We start from the raw sequence: 17,753 nt of genomic DNA, 5'->3' as shown, positions 1-17,753 counted from the left end.
AGTCCTCAAGGGCCAGATCCATGCCAGTGTTTAGAATGGACTGAGAAATGGAGGAATGTGTTCTACCTGATGAACCACACCTTTCCTGATTAGGTCTCATCAATTAGTTTGAGCTGCGCAAAAAAATGTGTGAGGACCTCGGCCCTCGAGGACTGGAGTTCCACACCTGTGACTTATGGGGTGTACTCAATGTTATTGCCAGTGGCTTAAACATAAATGGCTTTGTGTGAAGTTACTTTAAAAGGACAGCAAATTTACACTGTCATACAACCTGTACACAAACTACTCTCTCTACATTTTATCTACGTGTCATATCTTCAGTGATATCCCATAAAAAGATATTATAAAATAAATACAAAAATGTGAGCGGTATACTCATAGATAAGTCATAGTCATAGATAAGGGTCATGGGACATGTAGTCCCGTGTCCAAAAGGTAGCTGGTACAGAAGGCAACATGAACCCCTCCAAATGTTCATTATGCTAGTACAATGCAGTAGGATTAGAATGATGATCTCATCTTAATACTCAAAACTATTTTAACTACTTAAGGACCACGGTGATTGAAATCTATGCCCTGTTTTGGTGGGCTCCTGGCTGGCAGGGCGTAGATTTCAATCACCGTCTACAGTGCGCATCCGTCGTTTTCGTCGCTCCCCGCCGATCTCGCCGCTGAACCCCGACGTCTCTCACCGCAGCTCACTTGCTCTGCCTGTCTCTATGAGAGCAGAGTCATGTGAGCCGGTCAGAAGCCAATTTCATTGGCTCCTGGCCATGTCTATCAATGTAAGCTGCTCCCATAGGCTTACATTGATAGACAGGTCAGGAGGCAAAGAAAGCGGCTCCCGACCGGCTCACATGACTCTGCCGTCATAGAGACGGCAGAGTGGATGTCAAGACTCAGGAGGATCCCGGCTTGCAGCAGGTATGCGCGTCAATTTTGTCTGGATTCCGTCGGTATTGTACCAGCAGTCTCTGGTCCTTAAGGGTGCAGAGACCGCTGGTACTTAAGTGGTCAAAGAACCACTACCGTAAACATTTTATAATGCAAAATATATATGTACAGATAGGTATAAGATGTAAATTGTACTCTGGGGAAAAATGTACTATAAATTAAGTTTCTCCTACAGTATGTTGCTGCCTCTTACAGTAGGTGGTAAAAGTTTGACAAATCTGACATGTTTTAGACTAGTCCATCTCCTCAGTATTTCTTTTATGCTTTACAAAATCACTCCCTGGAAAGGATCTAGGTTCAAGGTTTGTTTTTAAATCTCATGGTTACTCTATCATTATGTTGAAATACCTTGCAAGTACTTGTATTGATAGGTGACATCTTCATATTCTTCACTTCCCACTGATTTTGTGCAGATTAATATGCCAACCTCTCCTTCATCCGTCTTAGATTTTACTTTGGATCCATCCTGCTGTACAACATAGTAGATGACATCAGCGTCTGTCTCCGAGTAGACAAAAGAGGTGTCATACTGCTTATTTACTTCTCCTTCTCTTACGGCAACTTGAGATGTTGGACCAAGCTGGAAAATACCTGTAAAGTTAAATTATGGAGGTTAAAACAATGGCATTAATCAACACACAACAGGGGCAAACCCAGGATTTTTAAGGGGGGGATTCCTGAAGGGTCTCCCTCAGCCGCGCACAATACAGTATAATAATATGGTAGGACATCATGCTCTGCACACACAATGCAATTTCCCATCTGACTGACAGGATCTGACGATTATTTCTGACATGTCCGATCTGCTCCCGATCGACAACGGGATCGACCACAAGCAGTTTGGATACAGATAATGAGGACAGCCGACGTTGGTAATGAAGAGGAAAGTGAAACATTTTCCCAGCAGGGGCACAGAGTTGTGCTCACACCTGGCTCTGTACTATGTTAAGTTCCCCAGAGGTGCTCCATGCTCTGTACACACTGCTGCTCCATGCTCTGTACACATGCTGCTGCTCCATAATCTGTACACACACTGCTGCTCCATGCCCTGTACACACGCTGCTGCTCCATGCTCTGTACACACGCTGCTGCTCCATGCTCTGTACACACGCTGCTGCTCCATGCTCTGTACACATGCTGCTGCTCCATGCTCTGTACATCCATGTGCTGCTACATCCAAAGTCAGTTGTAGCAGGGAAAGAAAGGGGCAGTGCTTTGAGCTGCAGAATGCCTGCAGATATTGTGGTGTCGCATCTTCTGCCAGTCCCCAGACACTGCACCTGCCCGGGTCTGAGGGGGGTTTCTGGGCAGCTGTAATCCCCTCCTAAACTTGCCTATGCACAAATTGTTGGTAAACAGCTACTTACCTATGGAGAGGGAGACCTCAGGACTCATATGGTTATTAGCCTGATTGAGCGACTATAATTCTTATCATAAGGGTGTTGTCTGTCATGACTGTCATTTCTGTCATGGGTATGCTGTCTGTCACTGTGAGTCTTAACTGTAACATGTTGCTGTCTGTCACTCTGGTACGGTCTGCCATGGGAGTCCTGTCTGTCACAGAGTCCCGGCTGTCAGTCACGGGATGCAGTCTTTCACTGGGGTGCTGTCTGTCAAAGAGTCCTATCTGTTATGGAGTGCTACTGTATCTGCCCGTGGAATGCTATCATAGGAGTTGTGTCTGTCATAGGGGTGCTGTTTGTCATGGGGGGGGGGGGAGCTGTCTGTCAGTGGAGGTCCTGTCTGTTACTGTGGGTTTAGATTGCTCATAGGAGACCTGTCTGTTAGAAGTTGCTATAACTGGGGCCCTGTCTTTTATTGGAAATCTTGTCACTGGGGTGCTGTCTATCATAGGGGCCTGTCGATCACTGGGGTCTTGAAGACCATGGGGGAACCTGTCTTTCATGGAGGTGCTGCGGGTCCTTTCTGTAACTGGGGGTCCTGTCTGTCATTACAGATGCCATTTGTTAATGGAGTATTTTCTGTAACTGGGTTCTGTTATGGGATGCTGTCTGTTACTGGGGCTGTCTATCACTGAGGGTCCTTTCTGTTACAAGTGTCGGTCATGGAGGTGCTGGTGCTGTGTGTGCTGTTTCTGACTGGGACCTATCACTAGGGGTGGGACAGTCTGTTAGAATCCACTGCTACATTTTTAAAAACGCATAAAAACGCAAGGGCTTTTCAAGCATTTTTTAAATGCGTTTTCAGGCGTTTTAACCGATTAAAATGCATCAAACGCATTTTAAAACGCACTTTTTCTTCCGGTTTTAAAAAAACATAGCAGTGGGCTCAGGCCCTAACTGAGATCTGAGATCTGCTTTGAGGGAGAATATCTTACTGGAGGCCTGTTATGGCGGCAGGGCCGAGGCAAAGGCAAGAGAGGCTTCAGCCTTAGGGGGGCGCACAACTTACTCAGCTATCATTCCCTATTGTGTTTGAAGCAGAGAGAAATAAAAAAAGGGGATACATTACAGTGACTGCAAGCCAGATAGCTAGAGATTAAAGAGACTCCGTAACAAAAATTGCATCCTGTTTTTTATCATCCTACAAGTTCCAAAAGCTATTCTAATGTGTTCTGGCTTACTGCAGCACTTTGTACTATCACAGTCTCTGTAATAAATCAACTTATCTCTCTTTTGTCAGACTTGTCAGCCTGTGTCTGGAAGGCTGCCAAGTTCTTCAGTGTTGTGGTTCTGCTATGAACTCCCCCTTTCAGGCCCCTCTCTGCACACTGCCTGTGTGTTATTTAGATTAGAGCAGCTTCTCTCTTCTCTCTTATCTTTTACAAGCTGGATAAATCGTCCTCTGAGCTGGCTGGGCTATAACATACTGAAGAATTACAGACAAGGGCAAAGCTGTTTGCAGGAAGAAAAGAGCAGCCTGAAACTTCAGTGCATGAGAGATGCAGGGGGAAAGAAACACACAAATGATCTCTTGAGATTCAAAAGGAAGGCTGTATACAGCCTGATTGTGTATGGATGTATTTTCTGTTTCAATTATTTTATTGAATGATAGTTAAATCTCTTTGGTAATAAACATGACATAGCTTTTACATTTTTAACATGTTTTCCATAACTGTGTACAGGGTTAAACATATACATATCAACATTAAACATACATTGCAACCTAGAATTGTAGATCAGAAGCTATTTATAGAAAAGTGAAGGGAGGGAGGGAACCCAAGTGCTTCTGTAATCTTAAATTTCCTTTTAGGTTTTCTTGTGTTTAACTAGGTTTGGGGTTCTGGAGTGTGTCCATTGTTGTTGCTATTTGTGTTATTAGGCTCACAGCTTTTATTTTAGAGGTGAGATATCAGCAAAATTGGGGTTTTATATGGCAGCTGGATTTCAGCACCACAGTGTTTGGGTCAGTCCGGCAGGGCCGGCGCAGCAGAGTAGAGTTCGAGAGGTTAAGTATGTGTGTTGTTCTGGTAGGTATGTAGGCCGGTTGTTCAGGTGGGGTTTGAGATAGTTTGTTTATATACAGCTGAGTCTTGGAATTCATACCATGTGGCCCATATGATGGTTATTTTTTCTGCTTTATCTTGGGAGATTAAGATATTTTCCTCAATTTCTTTGATCTTTTCTACCCTTTGGATCCATTGTTTAATGGTTGGTAGTGAGGTAGATTTCCATAGGGTTGGTATGAGTGCCCTGGCTGCATTTATTAGGAATGGGATTGAGGTTTTTTTGTAGCTTTTTATAGAGTCTGGGGAGCCATGTAGTAAAAATGTTTCTGGGTTGTATTGCAGTGATGCTGATGTTATCTGATTGATTAGTTGGTGAATTTGGGTCCAGTAGGGTTGTATTTTGGGGCAGTCCCATGCTATGTGTTTTAAGTCTGCGTTGCTGTGTTGGCACCTCCAGCAGGTGTGTGAAGTTGAAGGGAAGATTTTCTGAAGCTTGGATGGTGTTCGGTACCAGGAAGTAATGAATTTGTAATTTTGTTCTTGGGCAGAAACGTTTAGAGAGGATTTGTGTGTTTTTATGTAGAGTTGTTCCCATTGGGAATCGGTGAAGTGTTTACCTAGAGCCTGGTGCCATTCCTTCTGGAATGGGAGCAAGATTTGTGTGTCAACTGGGGAAAGCAGGTTGTATAGCCAGGAGGTTACGTGTCTCTGGTGGTCTTGTGTGTTGCATTTCTGGTCGAAAGTTGTATAGGGGTTTCTTAGGTTGGATATAGGTTTTATCGACTTAATGTAGTGTGCTATTTGTTGGTATGTCAAAATTGGGATTGGGTCAGGGGCTGTGAGATTTTTGCAATGCTCGTATGTGCCTACCCTACCGTTGTTTAGAAAGTCGCCTATTTTTGGAGGTTTTGGGTGGGTCCATCCTTTCAGAAAATTTTTACTCCAACCAGGTGCGAAGTCAGGGTTGCGGAGTATTGGTGTCATGGGCCCTACCGGGTGGGATAATGATTGCTGTTTTGCTGCTTTGTAGAAAGTCTTCAAGGAGGCTTCTATGAGAGGGTGGGGAGTTTTTAGTTTGGTAGCCATCTTAGACGGGCACCAAGGTAAGTTTACAATCCTGGAATTCACAAAAGCTTGCTCCAAGTTTACCCATCCTTTGGAGTCTGCATGGACAGACCAGTCGACAATTCTGGTGAGTTGGGAGGCCCTATGGTACATGCCAAAGTTGGGGAGGGCTATCCCTCCGTCTAGTTTTGGTCTTCGTAATGTGGTCACTGCAATACGTGGTCTTGTCTTGGCCCAGATAAACTGGTGTAGTTGCTTATGAAGATTTTTGAAGTAAGAGGGTGGTAGGTGTATGGGAAGTGCCTGACTGATGTACATGAATTTGGGCAGTATGGACATTTTTGCTGCGGCGACCCTGCCGAACCAGGATAGGGAGGAGATAGAACTCCAATCCTCCAGGAGTTTTTCAAGATTTTGTCCTAGGGGGACAAAGTTAAGTCTATAAAGATCTTCGAGCCTCGATGGCAGTTTAATCCCCAGGTATGCTATTGACTCTGGATCCCACTGGAAGGGGAAAAGATTTTGGCACTTTTTTAGGGTACGAGCCGACAGGGATACATTAAGGGTGAAAGACTTAGGGCCTGTTCAGACTTGCTGCGTTTGTAGAACGCGTATAAATTCAAAGAAACGCAAGTTGAAAAAACGCATGCGTTTTTCTTGCGTTTGAATGCGCTTTCTATTGCGTTTTGCACAAACACGTGACCCAGGGGAAAAAAAAGAATTATGGGAACAGCAGAGGAAAACGGACGCTAAAAACGCAATAGTACGCGTTTTTGATACGCGTCCATAGACTTTCATTGCGTCCGTTTCTATGCGTATCGCACAGAACTGCGTGCAGCAATGCGGATGAGAAACGTATGCGTCTCATACGCATACATGTGAACTACCCCATTAAAAAGCATTACGAGCCGTTTCTATGCGTTTTTGGTACCAGTACGCGTTCCCTGAAAACGGCTAGGAACGCATATAGTCTGAACAGGCCCTTAGAGTAGTTAATTTTTAAGTTTGATATGGTGCCAAAGTATGCAAAATCAGCTATAAGGCTACGTAGAGATTTCTCTGGGTCAGTCAAAAAGAACAATAAGTCGTCGGCAAAGGCTGCTATTTTATATTCTGAGTTGGAGATAACGACTCCTTTTATATCGGTGTTAGTTCTCACAAGGTTGAGGAAGGGTTCCAGAGTCAAAACATAGATGAGGGGTGACGGGGCACCCTTGACGGGTTCCATTTTTCAGAGTGAGGGAGTCAGACAGGGTGCCATTTACTGAGACTCTAGCAGTCGGGTTGGAATATAACAGTTTCATCCAGGACTGTAGCGCTGTACCCATTCCCAGATTTGCAAACACTGCAAACATGTAGTCCCATGCCACCCTATCAAAGGCCTTCTCGGCATCCGTGGAGAGAAACATTCCCTCCACAGAGTGCCGAGTAAGCCAAGAGTGGATGCCCACTGCTATGGTTGTGTTGTCACGGGCCTCTCTGCCCATAACAAAACCCACTTGGTCGTTTTTGATTTTTTCAGCGATTATTTCTTGGAGTCTGGCGGCCAATATCCTTGCAAGTATCTTAGCATCAAGGTTCAACAGGGATATTGGCCGGTAGCTCTGGCAGAGACTGGGATCCTTGCCCGCTTTGGGAATCACTGTGATATGTGCTTCGAGGAGCTGTTTAGATGGTGTTTTATGGGGAGGAAGTTTGTTGAAAGCTCGCAAGAATGGGGTGGTCAGAGCACCAGCATAAGACTTGTAATACTGCGAGGTTAGGCCGTCTGGGCCTGGGCTTTTCCCGGGTTTTTGTGCCTTAATTGCAGCCAAAAATTCTATAGCTGAGATGTCACTGTCTAGTTCTTCCTTTTGCTCTGGGCTGATGGGAGAGAAGCCATGATTGGACAGAAAGTTATTTATTTTTTTCTCGATTTTGTTGGGATGTTGGGGAGCTGGAGTTAGAATTTAAGTTATAAAGTTGGGCATAGTAGGAACGGAAGGAATTGGCTATTTCAGGTAGCGTGTGACACAATTTCCCGTTGGGGTCTTTTATTTGATGCACGGCTCTGTTTGCTTGTTTCTTCTTTAGTAGCCTAGCTAATAGAGGGCCTGCTTTATTACTATATTCGTAAAATAGCTTAGTTTGTAGCATGAATTTACGCCTATAATCTTTATTTAGGTAGGTTATTAATTCTTCTCTAAGGAGGGTGAGTTCTTTCAGGGTGGCTTGTAGTAGTGACATCTTATGCTGTTGCTCTAGATTATGGATTTTGGAGATAAGAGAGTTATACCTCTCGAGATTCTCTTTCTTCCTGCGGGCTCCCATCCTAAGGAGTTCACCTCTAATGACCACTTTGTGTGTCTCCCAGATTGTTAGTGGCGAGACATCTTTAGTGTTATTGTCTTTGAAGAAAGTGGTCAGGGTTTTAGCTATTGTCTCGTGGATTTCAGGGTCTGCCAGAAGCTGAGGATTTAGTCTCCAATTGAATTGTCTATTTCGGATTATTGGGATCTGGATGTCCATGTAGACAGGGGCATGGTCAGAGATGTCAATGTTGCCAATTGAGGTTCTCCGGACTAAGTTTAAATCTGGTTGTGTTATAAATAGGTAGTCTATTCTAGAGTAGCGTTGAGCCGGGTCAGAATAGTAAGTGTAGTCCTTACTTTGTGGGTGGAGGATTCTCCAGGCGTCCATAAGGGATAATTCGTTCAATTTTACTTTTATTGCTTTTAGTGCTTTATAGGTGAGTACTGAGTGACCAGTAGAAGTATCTATGATGGGAAGCAACGGTATATTTAGGTCACCTCCTAGTATAATCATCCCTTTGGCAAACAGCTGGAGAGAGTTTAGGGTTTTAGTGATAAAACTCAGTTGGCCTGTGTTTGGGGCATAAATGTTGGCAACAGTAACATCCCTCGTCCCAATGGTCCCCTTTAAGAAGACATATCGCCCATCTGGGTCTGTCATGGTTTCTTGCTTCTGAAACATGCAATTCTTGCTTAATATAATGGAGACACCTTTAGTTTTGGATTGTGGGTTAGTAGCGTAATAGTGGGAGCTGTAGTATTTGTTGGTTAGTCTGGGGACAGAATTTGTTTTAAAATGGGTCTCTTGCAAGAGGGCGATAGTAACCCTTTCGTTGTGTAGTCTGTCTAGAATTTGGGATCTTTTCTGGGGTGTATTCAAACCATGAACATTATAAGAGCAAATTTTCCATTTAGTCTGGGAGTCCTGGGTATGGTTTGGTGAGGCCATTGTAGGAGTGTGGTAGTGCAGGGGTAACCTGGAAAGGATGTGCCCCAGTAGTAGGATGAGTAAGCTGTGAGCCTTATAGTACATTCGGATCAGTCAGGTTAATAAAATTACTGACTGAGTATATATCCGACGGATTCCAGATGTGCAGTCTATCGAGAGAGCACACTGGGTGGGGAGAGGATAACCAATTAGGTGTGAGAGTAACGTGCTCTGAATCCACTAGGCCCCTTGGCCTAGAGCTAGATATATTTCAGTGAGGAACCGGTTTTTATAAGAGGAACTTTTGGGTCATATATGCTAATAAAGATATTTACATGACTAGCACAAGTTTAGGATTTAAATCTATCTCTATCAAACGCTTGCATTCTATTTAAAAAGTACAACGTGCATAACAAAGTTAAGAGTCCACAGCGGTATTACTTGCATATAAGGTCAAAGTGCAGTGGTCTAGGGAGAATTTAGCTCGATTCCTGTCTAGAAGAAAAGTGTTAAGTTATAGTCAAACATATTAGGGCTAAACAAGTATACGACCTGTGGTTGTGAGTTCAGCAAGTTGTCATCTGCTTGGCCTAGGCCAAGGCAAAGTAAAGTGAGTCAGATCTCTCTGTAGGCCACGGTTAACTTGCGGGATAGGGAGTATCTCAAAACGGTCAGGCCTCAGGCCTAGTGGAGGGTTTCCAGTAGACCAAAGAATCAGCTATAGAAAATGGTAGTTTACTTGTGCTAGTAGTGGTCGTTATTGAGGGAAGTTATCGCCATGCTCATGGATCTTCGTCATCCGGTGGGTGAGAGGATGGGGGCTTTGAGTTGCGTGCAGAGGAACGCAGATTCGGTTTTTCTAGCTCTTTTATCCGGGAGTGTTTTGAAGCTCTGTCCTGCGGTCGGCTTGGAGCGGATTTGGTTGAGCCATCATCGGATTCCGATGAGGATGGATGCCGCTGTCTGCGTCTGTCCACCGGTGTTGTGGTTTCCAGCTCCGCGTACCAGTCAGGGATCTTCTTTGGTTTGGGGATCTTGAATGTCTGGCAGAAATCTGGTAGGTCCGCAGGGACGCGGAGGTTTGCTGTCTTTCCGTTTTTTGTGGCAGATAGACAAAAGGGAAAGCGCCATCTGTAGATTATATTGCGCTGCTGTAACTCATTTATCAGGGGTTTTAGAAGGCGTCTGTTTTGGAGAGTTATTGGAGAGAGGTCTTGAAAGAGTTTAATTTCAGTGTCGTTGAAATATATTGCCTCTTGGGTGCGCGCCATTTGCATGATCTCTTCTTTTAGGCCAAAGCTTTGTAGGCAGCAAATTATGTCACGAGGGGGGTCGTTATCAGATTTACGAGGTCTAAGTGCTCTGTGGGCTCTGTCCATTATTATGGGAGAATCCGATTCTTTCTCGAGCAAGCTATTGAATATAGAAAGTAAAGCTGACCTGATTTGATCGGTGCCAACGGATTCCGGAACCCCTCGGACTCTGATGTTATGTCTCCGGCCTCTGTTATCAAGATCCTCAAGTTTCCTGTTTAAGGTTATCATCATTGTATCTTGGTTTGCGGATGCCTTCTCTAAGGTTTCTACCTTCTGGGTGATTTCACCATTTTGCTTTTCAAGGGAGCTTACCCTTGTTGCGAGGTTAGTAACTTCCTCTTTTAGATCCGTGATGGCTGCCGTGAACGTGTGTTTGTCTGCTGCTATAGCTTGCATGGTGGATGTGGTGGGCATATCACGGAGCATGTCCACGACTATACCCCCTTCAACGCTCTCTTCAGCTTGTTGGCTGGGGTTGGGCGTACACGTGTCGTTGCTTGCTGCTGGCGCGGGCGCCATGTTGGTTGCGAGGTGCGTGGTAGGCCCTGTCTTCCGTGGACGGAAGATCTCAGGAATCTGGCGGTTCTGTTGCAACCCTTGGTCCCCGGGGGGTTTGGATAGTGACATGTGGTTGCTCCGGTTCCTCAAAGTTGGATTAGGGTGGTGCGGCGGGCCGATTACTGGGAGCTAGCGGAGGAGCTCTTCTCTCAAGCGGCCATATTGCTCCGGCGTTAAACCCGGATGTATTTTCTATGTGTGGACATACTGTACATCAACCTACTTCCTGTTTTGGTGGCCATTTTGTTTGTTTATAAACAAACTTTTTAAAACTGTTTTTAACCACTTTTAATGCGGCGGGGAGCGGCGAAATTGTGACAGAGGGTAATAGGAGATGTCCCCTAACGCACTGGTATGTTTACTTTTGTGCGATTTTAACAATACAGATTCTCTTTAAGGGGTTGGAGGTGGTTGGTCAGCCTGGGGCACCTCTTAGTCTAATAGCAATCAGTGTGTGATGGCTGGGGTGGGAGGGAGGAGGGGCGCACTTTGGTGTCTCAGCCTTGGATGCTGGAGGACCTTGTCCCGGCTCTGTGTGGTGGGATTGTTGCTACTGGAGGTCTGTTATGGTGGGGTTGTTGTTACTGGAGGTCTGTTATAGGGGGTTGGTTGATACCAGGGTTTGTCTTGGTGCACTATCTGTTACTGGTGGGACACAGGATATAGCCTGTTTTAGGAAGATGCAGCTAACTGTAGAACGGTGTGTGAATGGCATGGAGTGTGGGCCAGCCGCAATTTGTTTTTAAGTATTAACAGATCTGCATGGAGGAAGTTTGGAAAAAATACTCCTCCAGCGTGAGGCTGCATGGATGTACAACTTGGTCTCAAGGGCGCCTGGTGGCCTAAACCTGGACTTTTATTTGAGAAGTTATTTGTAAAAATAGGGCCCCCACCACCCTTTATGAAAGCCTTAGAATAAAATTGATGCAATGCCTTCTTTTTTAAAAGTTCTTTAGGGCAATTAGTCGTTCTGCCACTAGATGGCAGCCCCTATATACATCATATGTGTAAACCAGCCTTGTGCTGGGAGGAGCAGCGGCCATGTATAAGAGGGGCAGCGCAATGCACCTCTAGGAGATCACTTCCACCCTGAGGAAGTTTGGGATTGGTCCAGGCAAAACATGTAGTCGTGTCCTCACCGGCACCACGTGGTAATGCCGTACACACCGCTTCATACAGCGTCCAGGCTGCCTGCTTAGTGCAGAGAGGCTGTCCAGTCTATCAGCGACGCGCAGCACGGATTTCGGGATTTACACCTTGGGACTTCTTTAGGAGAATATCCTGCAGCATTTGGAACAATCTGGAAATGTACCATCTGAGCAGTTGGGTGGGATGCATGTACTTCATGAGCGAACCGATGCATTATACAACTGCATACAATGTACATCCATTGATCAGTGACTGTGTTTGCTGAGGGCTAAGAATATACATCTAAAGCTCCCACTAATTAAGTAGCAGCTGTGATTGAGTTGTGCTTGTTAGAAGGGACAGTGTGCATTTGTCTCTAGCCCTACAACTGCTGTTGTTAGTCTACTTTTGGAGTGTGCATCGGTTTGTGCTACAGTGCTTCTGTATTTTTTGTTGCTACACCCCGCTTTGCTGCTTGTTGCTTCAAGAGGACTCCTAAGCTGCGGATTACTTCTTGTCCCTGTCATTCCCGAACTGTTCTCGCTATGCTACATGGGCTATAGAAGCCTATTTAGGCAGACGCAGCTAGCTGTGGAACGGTGTGTGAATGGCATGGAGTGTGGGCCGGCGTTGATTTGTTTTTAAGTATTGACAGATCTGTCAACAATTTTAATGGATGTTTGTCTAGGTATGCACTTTAATTTTTGATATGCAAATAAAGTGACCAGTGACCACACAGAGTGTTTTTTTGGACATAAACGCTTGTCTATATCCTCCTTTCCCCCTTCACCTTATCAGGACACAGGATATAGCCTTTTTCTGGGGAAATGCATACTGCATAGTTATGTTATTCGTAACAAATGCCTTCCTTATGTAGTTATTATGCTGCCTAATTATTTGTAGGCCATGCTTCTGCCTATTTATTATCTGGGTGGCATTCTTTTGCCCTTAACTACTCTAAGACCGCTCCACGCCAATGGGAGTGGCCGCAGTGGCATCCCCAGGACCGCCTAACGGCAAATGGCGTCAGGTCCTGGAGCCAGCTACTGAAGGAGATTGCACGCAGGGTGCGCGCGCATCTCCTTCTCGGGGGGCAGAGCTCCGCCCCCTCTTCAGTCTCCGAGTGGCTATTGCCGCTCGGGAGACTGTTAGACGACGTGATCGCCATCTATTTACACAGTGCAACGCTGGGGGACAAGAGAGCGATCGGGTCTTTTATATTTTCATATAGGCTTCAGATTCATTTTAAGTTGACTGAAGTGAACATAAACAAAGACCTCAGCTAATAAATAAATACATATAATCATTTAGTTGTAATTACTTTGAAAATGATTATCCACCGCCGACACAGATACAACCTCACTCATCATCACGGCCAATGATACCATACCCACTACGATCGTTTCCCACTCTGACATTAACTTGGAAAAATACATTACCACACAGTTAAAAGGGAGGTCGAGGTTTTACCCAGTAGCCTCAAAGGGTTGCTTTATTGAAACTTTTTATTCTTTGATACTTAAAGACTTACAAGCCATACAAGACCATTCACCAACCTACAAATCCAATCTCACCCAACAAGAATCCTTGGCCCTAAAAAACTACAATTAAACCACAATTTGGTTATCAAACCAGCGGACAAAGGCGGGGTATAGTTATACTAAACCGCTCTGACTATTTGGAGGAGGCAGCCAGGCTCCTGGATAACCCAAAACATTACGAAATGCTGACCACCGATCCCACCATCACCCTGAATAACTCCCTCAAATCCTTTATTAATAACGATGATAATGCAATATAATGATAATGATATGCAATATATTGATATGCAAATTTGTAACTGCAGAATTTACTATAGCATAATGTACTGTCTCTTGTCTACAGTTTTGTCCCCACTTTTATTGCCTGATGAAGCGGGCTGGGCCTGCGAAACGCGTTGCACTGTTTTTGGGGTACCGTATAATAAATGTATTGATTTATATGAAGACAGGATCTCGTGTCTGCTTTTGGGAGGCAAGCCCACCACTTACTCCAAGCAATTTTTAAAAATTGTATTGACTTTTATCCTGCTGGTGCCTCTGTTCTACATACAAATATGAGCATAGGGATTATGTTTGCTACTGGGGTGGTTTTGATGTATGTAAATTAGTTTTGTTGTTTTCATTTTATTGAGTATGAACTTTATACTTGCTGCATGCCATCGTTCAGTCAAGATCTAAATGTCCAGAAGAGCCTTCACTATACGTTTCACCATAATGGCATGTTAAAGGGAAGTTACAGAGAAATTCACCTTTGTTAAATATACGTAAAGGAAACCAGAGATGTAATAAAAAAAATAAAATAAAAAAATCGTACTTACCTGGGGCTTCCTCCAACCCCTCCAGCCTGATCGCTCCCTCAGCGCTGGCCTCTGCCTCCTCGTTCTTCCGTACGGGGTCCTGTACTATTGCACAGGCGTAGAACTCTCCTGGCCGCGGGAGCAAGAGGGAGGAGCGCGCGCTGCCGGCCGCACTGTGCATGTGTCAACTTGCCCCGAATGACTAAAGATACCAGGACCCCGTACGGAAGATAATGGAGGTGGAAGACGGGTCTGAGGGAGCTACGGTATGTATGATTTTTTTTTTTTATTTCATCTCTGGTACTCTTTTAAAAAACAACTGAAGTAAGAGGTATGTGGAAGCTGCTATATGTATTTCCTTTTAAAGAGAACCCGTGGTGGTTTCTGCAATCAATATTAGGACACACAGGCACACTCTGCATACTATCACTAGCCCCTGTGTCCGTATAGTGTGCCTCCAGCCGCCCCCCGTGCTCTGCTGTCCCCCCTTAGAAAAATCGCCAGGCTAGCGACACACAGATTGTCGCTAGTCGGCTTTACATTCAGGCTGCCACTCACCGCCGGTCCCCCGCCTCCTGCATAGCGCGGCTCCCCTCCGTGCTATTCAAGAGGCAGGGGAGCTACTGGGGGGGGGGAGGGGGTGGGGGCTACTGCTGTCTGTCAATTTGAATGTGTATCCTATGTAGTTTCCAGTCACTCAGGTAGTGCTGAAATTACTAATAAGGCCTCCTGTTTTGTGCATTTTATTACTCATGCGGGAAGAGGAAATGCTAGTCTGTACCAAAACCATGGATCCAGTAAATGATAAATATTTTGGTGGACTGTAATAAAACAAAAACTTATAATTACCATCACTTAGCTCTTGAGGAGTTGAATCATAAATTTGCCATCCATTGTAGCTGGCACCCAGATCAGTGCGCTGGAACCAGCCTTCATTCCAGCAATGAAAATTCCTATTAAGAAAAACAAAGGGGGCTCACACTTTAAAAATAACAGCATGCCAAGTCCAAATAAGATAATTAGGTGCTGTGACCCTAAATAACATAATTAGGCAGCATGACCCCAAGTAGCATAATTGGACAGCAACTTCCCAATATTGCACCTTCCCCTGGGTAATTACTCCTGGTCTGACCTGGATGGGATACCTACACATCCCAGTGAGGCTGCATCCTCTGTTCCACTTGTTTGTCCAGCTGTGTTCATCCACTGTGGTTTCCAGCATCTCCTGCTTTCGTCCACACCTGTTGTCCAAACATGGGGGGGGTGATTGGGGTGGTTGAATGCTGCTGGTTGAGTGAGCTGGGCTAAGTTTGCAATATTGCCAGAATATGTAAATATGCGAGGGTACCCCATCCAGGCCTGGCTTGACGAGTGGACTTACTATTGCAGCCAGAGCCAGATTAAGACTGGGCAAGGCCCTAAGCAGAGCAATGGCTTTGTCCCTCCCAAACCTTCTGCCTCCCAGCTGATTGAAAGAGTGATCAGATATGTTGGAAAGTATCAGTCAAGTGAGTGAACAGAGACTGCAATGCATTATATGCCTGCAGTAATTAGACAGCCATCTGGCCCTGAGATACTGGAATTAAGCAGCAGGGTTCCCCAAATCGAAGAATCTGTAGTCCCATGTACTGGGATTATGTAGCCAAGTGCAAATAATATGGGGAAAAAAGTAGCCATTTATATCCAGATATCAGATTTATGTAGTCAGCCCCGTGCTGCCCATGAGGAGGGTTTAGGCAGGTTCCTCAGGTGGTGGAAGTGGGAGGGGCGGCAGCAGCAAGGAAGTGGGGCAGTGTGCACATCGGTGGGGAGGGAGGTTGGACCCCCCTCTCCCTCACCAGCGAGCGGGGAAGTAATTACTCACCTCTTCCTTCCGCATTCCAGCGCTACGCACAACCGCTCATCACTTCCTGCAATGCCGCCCATAGTACTTGCACTGTGCTTGGCTACTACATATACTGGGGGCAATTATACTACCTATGGGGGAGAAGCATCCTCACAAGTTTGGCTCCGGTGGCAAAAAGTCTAGAACCGGCACTGTAGGTAGTCATGCACTTGCAGATAAAATAATTCAGTAGCCCTTCATGCCACCCTGATATCAGAAAGAAGTATCCATGTGTGCCCCAGAGACACATGTAACAAATGTAACAATGTATACTCCCCCCCCCCCCCCCCCGGGTCTCAGAATAAGGTAGCCATATATGCCCTACCCAGATATCAATATTAGGTAGCCTTTGTGACCCCCCCTCCCCCCACTAGATATCACTGACAGGTTGCCATGCCCCCCCCCCCCCCCCCCCCGATATCAGTATTACATAGCCCCATGCTCCCCCAATAACTGTATTAGTCAGTATTAGCTAGTTTTTGTGCCTCCAAGATATCAGGATTAGTTAACATAAGTGCCCCTCCAGACCTTAGTATGAGTTAAGGCCCATACACACGTCGGATTTCTGCGAACGAAGGGTCGTTTGAACGTCCCGTCATTCTGTCGTTCGTCCGCTAAATCGGGCGTGTGTACAGACTATCGTTCGTTTGATAAGAGTGAGTTTGAGCGATCCGCCGGGCGGATCGCTCAAACCCTCTCTTATCAAACGAACGATAGTCTGTACACACGCCTGATTTAGCGGGCGAACGACGGAATGACGGGACGTTCAAATGACCCGTCGTTCGCGGAAATCCGACGTGTGTATGGGCCTTAAGCCTTTGTGTCCTAGATATCAGTGTTGGGTGGCCTTTGTGCTCCTCAGATATCAGAATATTAGTGTTAGGTAGTCTACTTTATATCAGTACTAGATAATATTTGTGCCCCCAGATATGAGTATCAGGTAGACTTTGTGCCTCACAGATAATAGTATCAGGTAGCCATTGTACCTCCATATATCTTTATCAGGTAGATTTGTGCCCCCTGATATCAGTATTAGTTAGCCTTTATGCCCCCAGATATCAGTGTCAGGAAGCCATTGTGCCCTCCACCATCAATTCCAATGTATTAAGCAGCAGTGGAGCATGGTGAACATCACCTATCTATCTTGCTGCTGTTTTTTCTAACTGATACTTATGTTCTGGACTACCTGTGTCTCCCCATCAGGACCATGTCACTGCTTCCCACCGGCATGTACACATTGATGGAAGGGATGCTTTGATCCAAGGAGGAATGTGTGTGCTGGCCAGACATTAGAGTTACTTTTTACCTCCCCAGTACTGTCCACTGCTTAACCTGCATTAATACTCATAGCCTCATGGAGGGCACCCCGCGCCCCCCCCCCCCCCGATAGTGAGACCTGGGGTAGTTAGTACCCTGCACACAGGAAGCTTGTAATCTCCCCTCCTACATTCCTGCTCCTCACTAAACATCAATTCAGTGTGAAGCTGCTAAAATCTGATGTATACTGTGCTCACACGTGTTTACAAAGCAAGCTAGATATGACAGTGCAGTTTCTAGGAGAAAAAAAGAGCAATGGAGGTACTGACATCAGGATTGGCTTCAGTCAGAGGGTACCAAGTTGGAAAACGCCAGAAACCGTTTTCTCTTTATTTACTATATAAAATGCACTGAAATCAAAACGTGGACAGTACAACAATACATATGCTATGTAAGTAGAATAAGTATTTATCTACTTACATATGTCCCCCCCCATCCCAATCCTAGGATGGTATGGCTGTTCCTGCTGCTTTAAACTTTTTTTTTTATGAATAGACAGTTAGGTTCAAGTAGGCTAGATCCACATTAGTGTGTTTTCCATTATACCTTTTAACCACTAGGTGT

The 17,753-nt window shown here is 45.3% G+C and overlaps 1 protein-coding gene across 3 annotated transcripts in view; it reads right to left on the bottom strand.

Annotated features, from left to right (window-relative positions):
* The window catches only part of LOC137541678 (protein-glutamine gamma-glutamyltransferase E-like), a 135,597-nt gene that overhangs the window by 37,055 nt on the left and 80,789 nt on the right, over window positions 1–17,753 (bottom strand). For all 3 annotated transcript variants that reach the window (XM_068263085.1, XM_068263083.1, XM_068263084.1), the window contains exons 8-9: window positions 14,837–14,940; window positions 1,303–1,545 (exon numbers count right to left, since the gene is read on the bottom strand). In XM_068263085.1, coding sequence (XP_068119186.1) covers window positions 1,303–1,545; window positions 14,837–14,940 — 347 coding nt within the window. The remainder of the gene's footprint in view (window positions 1–1,302; window positions 1,546–14,836; window positions 14,941–17,753) is intronic.

The sequence above is a fragment of the Hyperolius riggenbachi genome, chromosome 12 (genome assembly GCF_040937935.1).
Source record: "Hyperolius riggenbachi isolate aHypRig1 chromosome 12, aHypRig1.pri, whole genome shotgun sequence".
In the NCBI taxonomy this organism is placed as follows: domain Eukaryota; kingdom Metazoa; phylum Chordata; class Amphibia; order Anura; family Hyperoliidae; genus Hyperolius; species Hyperolius riggenbachi.
Note: the sequence above shows the minus strand (reverse complement) of the source record. Positions and strands in the feature narration are given on the sequence as shown.